Source organism: Lutjanus erythropterus, chromosome 19, assembly GCF_056507025.1.
Source record: "Lutjanus erythropterus isolate fLutEry1 chromosome 19, fLutEry1.hap2, whole genome shotgun sequence".
Taxonomy (NCBI): Eukaryota; Metazoa; Chordata; class Actinopteri; order Lutjaniformes; family Lutjanidae; genus Lutjanus; species Lutjanus erythropterus.
Window position 1 is genome coordinate 7751414 of NC_139335.1, and position 9624 is coordinate 7761037.

Consider the following 9624-nt stretch of genomic DNA (forward strand, 5'->3'; position numbering starts at 1 on the left):
TAGCACCTTACCAAATTTTCAGTTTTTACTAAACTTTTTTTTTCTCTCCATCAGCACCCTGCAACCTGAAAACAACAATTTTAATTAAACTTATTCCAAATTCTGGCATTTCTTTTCTTTAAAGTTTGGCTTCAGAGAGCGTGTTTGTTTGTAGTCTGATTTGTTGCAAGGTTACCACATGTAAGAACTGGATGCAACACAGCCTTCTTTCAACGAGCTCATGTACAACATAACATTAGAGGGAAATATGCATATTCATAGGCCAACTCTTCCCCAAAATGCCTCGCTGTTGTGTGTTTGTGTGGCGAAGGGTTACTCGGGATGAGCGCTCTCGTTTTTAAACGTCCTGGATAATGAACAGATGCTGCAAAAATTAGGAAAGAAACATCGACTCCTCCCAGCAGTGCCACTTTGGCCCGGTGAACTGGCACACTGGCGCACACACTGGGTTGTCCTCTCCGGAGCTCCTGGTGCTGCTGCTGGGGAACATTAAGGGACTTGGCACGGCTCTCCTCCGCCAGCCTGCCAGCCTCGCTCTCACTCACACTCTCTCCGGACTGTGGAGGAAGAGGAGGTGGTGGTGTGGGAGGGTCGGGGAGTATTTTGATAGATGCCCTCTCCCAATGCTCGCTGGCTTCACTTTTGGGCTGGCTCTTGCAGAAATGCATGCAACTTTTTTTTTTCTTTGCTGATGAAGCCAAAAAAAAGAATATAGAGGCCGAAAACTAACAGGAAAGTGTAACACAAGCATTTGGTTTGCGCAGGGCTTTAGTGGTCGGTTTGATACCAGCCTGAACTGCAGAGGTGCAGGTTTGATTCCCACCCGGGACTCACAGGTAGAAGCGCCTGCCAAATTGAACATGTTGTAAGTAATTGAACCGTTTTATACTAAACGTAAAGGACTGACATTTATCAGAACTATTTTAAAAATATCACAAAAACTAAACCATAAGTTACTCCCTGTTTATGGATAATTAAAAATATTTCACGCACTGTACTATTAAAGTGGCGCAGAATGATGGTAAAGAGATGTGCACACTTTGGTCAGTATTATAAAGACTCTTGTCATGTGCAAAGAACAAAATTTACAGAAGTGTAACCTTTAAGTGCTTTGACTCAACCTTAAAGATCTTTAAATTAAAAATTAAGATGTTATTGAAAAATAAGTTTATTCGTCTTTTGATCTGTTACAAGTATTCTTTTAATGGTAATTTGGGGAGTACAAGAACATGCTGCAGTCAATAGTTTTTATGTAATTAAAATTTCTAAATCTAAAATATCCTTTTATGTACTTTATCTTGCACTGTAATTGTGCTGAAGTGTTTTGAAATTAATTAAATGAATTATAATTCACAATAATGATATGTATGATAATATATTATAAACTATTTTCTATCATGTCTTATGCAGAAAGTGACTTTTTGCTAAATAAAACAAAGTCCTTTCTTTACCATCTGAACTTTAAAACCTGCATATATAAACAGACTAAATTCGAGAGGACAAGCAGAGTACTGATGACTGATAGGAAATTATTATGCTCCGCTTTTGTGTTTTAAATTGTATTCCTACATTTTTATTTAACTGATAATGAAAGCTACGAGATTCGTATTGAACTTACTGAGCCGAAATCCACAGCTGAAGTCCTTGCAGTTTTATTTTAAATAAAATAATAAAATAATCTGAGTTAAGATGGATTTCTGGTACTGATATTGATATTAGTATTAATATTGGTCACCATCACCCACAGCCTGTGTGTGTCCTTACAGCAGCGAGCACCCAGGACATTTTGGAGAACATATGGGTCCCGGGGCAGCGCTCCAAACCCAGCCGGGGTGGCAACGGCTGCCCCTTGCACTGTGTGTGTGTGTGTGTGTGTGTGTGTGTGTGTGTGTGTGTGTGTGTGTGTATGTGTGTGTGTGTGGTCACCAGTTTTCTTTTCAAATAACATTGAATATTTTTATATTTAAAAGAGCTAATTATTTAACTTTCCCTCAGTTAATGTGAGAGTGTGATGTACACTCAACAAACATAATTGATTTAAACAGCTCAGGATAAATAAATCCATATATTTATAATACCATATGAATTCATGTTTAAAATGTATGACATAAATATGAGATGTGTGTTTGAAGTTACAGGAGGGGGAACGACTTCATAATTTATATCTGATGTTTAATACATTAGTCAGTTTTAACATTAAAAAACAAAACAAAAAACAACAACGAATATTTACATTTTGTCAGTGTGTTTGCTGTTATTATGTTAATGTCACTGAGTTAATTATTTTATTTACATAATTAAAAAGAAAGCAATAGGTTTTTTTTTTCAACAAGTAGGCCTAAATTAGTTCTGATCTCTGCAGTAGGCCTATGTGAGCCATTGAAAAGTTTGAGTTGACTAATAGAGGCATATAGAAATACTAAAACTGTTTTTTGTTTTTTTTATTCTATGTATTTTTATTTTTCGATTTAACATTGATTTGCATTTCCTCATACTCGCCAAGGCTCTGTCATTTCTTATGCATTGACGAAACCTGTTGTGAAGCCCTGCAGAACGTGTCTTTTGGAGATGTTTGGGATAGAATCTAAAAATAAGTCTCAGCTTGTGTCCACCAGCTTCTAAAGCCCTGCGACGCGAACGATAAGACTTTATTTGCGATAATATTTACCACAATATGTTTCGATTATTTGGATTTCTGCCAAATTTTAAGCTCAAACCGCCCGAATCAGACGGCAGCTGCAGGAGCTCTCCGCGGTGCTGAAACAAATTTCTCCCTTACATCTTGTGTTCCAGAAATGATAAAGAGAACGTGAAGCAGATCTCCATTATTATCCTGATGACCTTGAATGCAGTACTTGGCATCACTTAATCTGCACAGTGTGTTTTCCTTAATAACCAGAGTGTCTATACTTTAATATTTTCCAGTTACTGGTTAAAAATTCAACTCAAATCTGTTTTCATCCGAAAGCCTGCAATTTAAATCATTCCATATATTTTTTCTAAGTCTGCTTTGTAAATTTGAGCTGTCTGCCAAGCTGTAATGACGCTTTGGCACCAGTGCACTTGATCGGGAAGAATGGCAACACTGCCCTCTCCCTCCTGTCCCAGTTTGTAAGATAAAGGCCCTGAGGCTCTGTGAGGAACTCCTGCAGGTTGTGGCACAAGGCATGATCAGCCTCATATTATCCAGCCGCACGAGAAAAACCGAGTGCAGGTTAATGTTTTCCTGAAAGTATTAAAGGTAGATTCAGTAGGATTTGTCCGAGCTGTTCGTAAAAGCACCAGAAAGATAGTTTAATGTCATGTCTCAGGATGTCAAATATCGACATTTTGGGTTGGTAAAGCGCACAGCAAAATACTGAGAAATACAGTCAGAGGGCAGGGTCTCTGCAGCCACAACATTTCTAGTGACCACATGTGTTTATTGGAAGGGATTATCTTTCTGAGTCATTTGTTTTCTTTCTTTCGTTTTTTTAATGTTGCCTTTAAGAGGCATCTTTTACCTATTCCTACAGCATTAAAATACGCAAACCTGAGCTAAATTCGATGTTAGAATGAATCCTCTATTGATTGTGAAGAACAAAAACATATTTAAAATGTATTTAATGTTGCATGGTTAAGGATGTCAAGATTATTCGATAGGTGCAAAAAAAATCCAGTTGCAAAGTCTCATTTATTGTCATTTTATTTTTACCACACAGTTGGTTGAATACAAAGTTGAAAGACTTGAATTTTATGAAAAAAATGCTCAGCAACACATGGGATCCCTTCATTTCCATAGACTATTAACATTAATTACAAAAAACAACACAATAAATACGTGCAATAATAATAATAATAATAATAATAATAATAATAATAATAATAATAATAATAATAATAACCTATTCAACATAGCATTGCAAATCAAAACGAAAATACTGAACCAAAATTTAATTGAAATCAAAATACAGTGCAATGGTTCAAATAGAAGAATAAAGGCAATATAAATAAATAAGTAAATGTAAAAAAACGAAAAAGAAAATGAGAAAAAATGTCTGATTTCATTGTATTTTGATGATTGTTTTAGAAGTTAAACCATTTTGGCCAGCCATTATCAGATTCGTTGGATGTTAATTCCAAAGTGTGTATGTGTGTGTGTGTGTGTGTGTGTGTGTGTGTGTGTGTGTGTGTGTGTGTGTGTGTGTGTGTCTGCGCGCACCCGTGCGTGCAGAAACAGCTCGTGTTGATGAAACATACAGTGTCTTTCAGGGCCTTGTTGCCTCGCTCTGTGGTCTCTGTCGTTGGGTTTTGCATAGATGCGAAACGATTGATTTGCTGGAGTACAGATTCTGGTAAGACAACCCAACTTGCACATTTTTATCGGTTCAGCAATTCCCTCTGCATTTCTTTAGATTTCATCATTTCCAAAAAAAAAAAAAAAAAAAAAAAACACACACACACACAACCTCCCAAATCTCGCACGTACAGGCGAGTAAATGTGATTTGCATTAGCTTGTTCACTGATTTATTTCTAATTTCATATTATTAGAAAATCACCGCCAATGTCAAGGTGGCTGTAGCCAGTGATGTAGTGATAAATAAATAAGTGGTTAGGCCTAAACTTTGACTTCCAGTCATCAAAATGCAAACAATCACCGATACAAACACAAATCACACTTAAAAAATAAATTCCCTTATCATCATCTTGATTTGATTTGTTAATCAAATTTCGTTTTAGAGATTTATTTCTGGCTGGATTAATTCTTCTGCGCGACATAAGATTGTGTGTTAGGTGGATTACCCTCCACTACATCCCTGACTATAGCAGAACAAAACTTAGAGACGGAATAAATGAAAGGAAAACACTAATGACAGTGAGTGAAACGTCTCTCCAGAATAAATCCTGGCAGGTAAGCATGTCAAAAAGTGTGCGGTGGATAGATTGTTGATTGCAAGGGGACGCACGATAGGTTTCTCATTTTAATTGTGAAAAAACGCGTTCAGTTCATCATACACGGGGGCCCGTTCGTGGTGTAAGTGCATGTCGTGGTAAGGCAGGACGTTTTCAGAGTGAATGCCGCTCCGGGCCCCCGTGGAGCCAAACACCAGGTTGTGGGACCCGGTGGATCTTGAGCCGGGCAGGCCGGAGTAATGCATAGAGTAGTGGTACCCCTTGTCGTTTTCGGGGGACGCAGAACCTTGGTGCTTCAGGGAAAAGTTGCCATTGATGCACAGGGGCGGGCTGAGGGGGCCCTCATACTCGGGGCTGTTATACTCAGGGGATCCGCTCCCACCGTACAGAGAATCATATGCCGAGCAGTAGCCGTGCGTCCTCAGCGGATGCGAGTTCGAGCCCGGCTGGCAGTGGGGGCTGGAGAGACGCGCGCACTGGTATGGGTAGGAATGCATGGAAAAGGAGCCAGAGCCGTACCTCCCCCCATCCTGACACTGCTGCTCGGTGAGGAAATTACGGGAGTTCAGCTGCAGGCATCCCGCCACCAGGTTGGTTGTGGGCTGGGAGAGTCCCTTGCACAGCGTCTGGACGTAGGACACAAGGTCAGGCCTTTTTCCAGAGCGCAATATCTCCGACAGGGCCCAGATATAGTTTTTGGCCAACCGAAGGGTCTCGATTTTGGACAGTTTTTGCGTTTTGGAGTAGCAGGGCACCACTTTACGTAGATTGTCGAGCGCAGAGTTCAGGTCGTGCATGCGGGTCCTCTCCCGTGCGTTGGCCTTTATCCGCCGCATTTTTGAGCGCTCGATCCGGGCCTGGGTCATTTTGCGCTTCTTGGGGCCCCTTTTCTTGGGCCTGTCTCCCTCTGTATCCTCTCCGTCGTCCTCTTCCTCCACCCCGTCGTCCTCGTCGTCTTCTCCGGCGTGCTCGGATTGCGTCCGGCTGCCTCCCCTCAGTTCGGATCCCTCCATGTCGTCCTGGGTGTCCTGATCCTCATCTTTGATCTTGGAGTCATCGCCATCGCTGTCCTCCGCCCAGCCCGAGTATTTCTGCACGTCGGGAAGGAGTGAGGGGTCACTGAATAGCCTCGTCAACATTGTGGCTCTGGAGAGATGAGAAAAGCAAATCGAAAATTAGGCCTCGCAGAGAATACACACAGAGAGTATGTACTGTACAGTGAAAAAAAAAACGATCACAGCAAAAACAGATATGAGGTTTAACGCACTATTGCGCACATCACCATAAACATCAGTGTATTGAGCTTATGGAAGTGTAATTGATGTTCCACTGAAGATATGTTGATTTCAAGGTGTAAGGTCACTAAAACTCTTTCTCGAAATCTTGACGTTTGTTACAAAGTCGTTATTCTGCCTAAAAGACAAATATTGTAAATTTGGGGGAAATAAAACAGAAAAAAATCACTTCTCGAAGCTTTGCGCTGGGTTACAGCCAGACGGATCCCCATTTAATTCCCTGCTGTCATCCGTGTGCCCTGTCGCGTCCTCTCGCAGCGGGTCCCAGCGGCAGGGGCCACATTACAGGTCCCATGGGGGCCCCCACTTTCACTCCTCCTGACGCCCATATACACTCCTGGCTGCATTCCAGCACTATTCATCCACACCATACACCTCTCCTCAGAGGAAGCGAGAGGGATTTTATTTAATTGATAGGCTGTAGCTCCATTTAAAGTCACGCTGATTATTAAATCAAGGCTTGCAGACAAATCCTATCTCGAGCTATAAAAAAGCTTTGAGAGCAGATTTAATATCAGGGCCTCTGAGCGAGAACAAGGAAGAAATGTAGCCAATTATGGACCTTGAAAAATAAAACTTTGAAAAATAGTAAAATACAAAAACTTATATTGTGTTTTATTGCATGTTATATTTGCTATGATGATGATGATGATGATGATGATGATGATAATAACAACAATAATAATAATAATAATAATAATAATAATAATAATAATGTATTTTCAGGCGAAAATGCCTGTAAAATGTTTCGAAAAGTATCTGATCGTGGGCTCAGCTATAACGAATCAATTTAACTAATTAACAATTAACTATCCAGCAAACATGCAAATTAATACATCTAAAATAAAATAAATAAAGTGATCAGCCTACCACTTCATTAGTAAGTGCAGTCCCATCCCAGAATAAAGGACTACAGAGAGACGAGGTGATCTTTGACAGCTACAATAAGCCTCCATTGGCTCACTCTGTAACATGTTTCATTTCCCATCTATTATTATAGTGCAGCAGCAGCAGATAGACTTGCAGCCCACCACAGTAAGGTAGGCTGTGATGGTTGGTTAATTATCTCGGGGGGTGTGCCAGGGGCAAAATCTAGTTTTTAAATCTCAGGCTCAGGAGGTTTGCTCAATTAGAAGGGAAAAAAACACAACAACGTTTAATTAACAGACCATGCAGCTTACACGAAATAGATTTCACACATAATTCAGTATGCACGAGTGCATGATTTCAAAGCACTTTTTAGTCAGCGATAACCCTTTACAGATGGAAATCGCTTGTATCCTTTTAGCCCTCGTTAAATATAAAAAAACACAACTCGCGAAACACAATTATCCAATCTCTTGCAAGAAAAAAAAAAGCCTGCATGCAAAAGCCCTACTGTGACAACAACAACGACGACTGAGGTTTAAACAATGTTGTGTCGAGATGGATTGTTGGAGATAAAACTAGACAAACAGAGATAAATCATGCTGCACACTGCCTGTCACAGTCAATGGCGCTGTCCCACCCTTTCGTTTGCTCCGAGATTGAACGTGAAAATCATCGACAAAATCATCAATAAATCTCCCATTAATGTCGAGGACGTCCTTCGCCGAGGCACCGGGGCTGATATCAAAATCCTCCACAAAAATTCTCATCTTGCGCCCTCATCGTCTTTTGTTTCTCTGTTTCAAGGTCCAGACGCAGGAATCTCTAAATCAGATTAGTGTCCGATATGATCTATTTACAGCGCTGTTTCAATCCTCGGGACTGGCTTCTTGTGAATGATCCTGGATCGCAGCGAAATCGGTACCGGGAGACGCGTTGCCTTTTGACTCGAGCCTGGTATTTGATCCCAGCTCTTATAATCCAGGTAGATTCGGATGTCAAAAGTTGAAGGGCACGCAGAGGGAGAGCGGGGGAGTGAGGAGGTATTTGTGCAAGCGCGCTCATATCCACGGAAATCTAATAAAGCGACAAACATGGAAATGCCTTGCATGCACATTTACTATATTTTTGTTTTGTTAGAATGGATATCAAAGTGTGCCATCACAAGATTTAAACAGACTACACTTAGCGTGGATCGATAACAGAGGAAAGTCACAGACATATTAGATTTCCATATGGGTTCATGCCAGTAGATTAGCCTTTTACCCAAACTGTACGACAAGTGCTTAAATTCACCAAAACAGGCCTGACAGCACATGAGAACTATCTAAAACAGATTAACTCTTGCATTAATATACATCTGTTCATCTTTTATTATTAGATCTATTTTCACCTCCATTTTGGACGGCCACCTCAGCATCCAGGATTTTTTTTTTCTTATTGTTTATGTTCCAACTTACCTCTGCTCGAGCTCCTCACAAGGGATGGGAGGAAAAAAAAAACACGCGCTTGAGTTTCAGACCATCTTCAGGGAGCGCACGAGTGAGCGAACCACCGCTCCCTGTCAGTGGATGGGTGCAGGCAGCGCGCGGATGGCTTGTTTAGGGGTGCTTCTCTCCCAGAGCGCGCACTCGAATAACCGGAGCTTGTGAGCGGACCGTGCGTCTTGGCGCGTCTGTGTGTGTATATGTGTGAGTGAGTAAAGTGAGCATGTATGCATGTATGTGTGTGTATGTGTGTGTGTGAGTGCGTGTGGCAACCGTGAGCTACCGGGGACGGGGTTACATACCAGCTAAGGCTGTGATGCCAGCGCCCATATGGCTGGCACGTCACCGGCAAGAGCCATCACATGAGAGCCCGGTGATTGACATGCGCCCGCATTCGGAGAGATTTGCCCGCGGGGGGAGAGAGACACATACACAGACAGTGAAGGAGAGAGAGAGAGAGAGAGAGAAGGAGGAGGAGGTAGGAGGTAGGAGGTGGAGGAGGAGGAGGAGGAGGGCTCCGCCATCTGTCACCGCGCTAGAGCTCACACAGCCAGAAAAAAGGAGGAAAAACAGAAGAGAGAGGGAGAAAATAAAATGGTGGAACAACAAAACTCATCATTGTTGACCTGTGCTGCTGCTGCTTCAAGAGACGTAGGCTTTTCTTTTTTTAATCCAACCTGTGAATTTTCTCATTCACCTGCCAAACTCACCAGTCAATGTTTAATGCAATTTAGAAAAGAGCTGCACAGTTACACATCTCAGAAAGGAAGATTAAAGTGACACTAAAGGAGGCAAATATTAGGGCCCAACCGATACTGGATTTTTGGAGCCGATGCCAATACCAGTGTTAGTGACATCACAATATTGGCCGTTATTTTTATACAGAATATAATTAGGGATGCAACTAACGATTATTTTCATCATCATGATCTGTCGATTATTTTCTGGAGTAATCATTGGTTGTTAGGTCTATAAAATGCTGGAAAATGGTGAAAAATGTAGATCAAGCCCTAGATGACATCGTCAAACATCAGTTGTTTTGTCCACACACCAAAGATATTCTGTTTACTGTCATAGAGGA

General features: G+C 41.3%; 1 protein-coding gene across 2 annotated transcripts; it reads right to left on the minus strand.

Moving 5' to 3' along the window:
• Window positions 1-3654: 3654 nt before the first annotated feature.
• Window positions 3655-8945, minus strand: LOC146309215 (neurogenic differentiation factor 2-like). 2 transcript variants are annotated; one of them, XM_084745000.1, is made up of 2 exons: window positions 8517-8945; window positions 3655-6040 (listed from the first exon to the last, which is right to left on the minus strand). In XM_084745000.1, the coding sequence occupies exon 2, from the start codon at window positions 6031-6033 to the stop codon at window positions 4963-4965; it is 1071 nt and encodes a 356-aa protein (XP_084601126.1). In that variant the 5' UTR covers window positions 6034-6040; window positions 8517-8945; the 3' UTR covers window positions 3655-4962. The 2 variants fall into 2 exon arrangements, with proteins under 2 accessions (XP_084601126.1, XP_084601127.1); XM_084745001.1 differs by lacking the exon at window positions 8517-8945 and adding an exon at window positions 7060-8244.
• Between the last annotated feature and the right edge of the window lie 679 nt (window positions 8946-9624).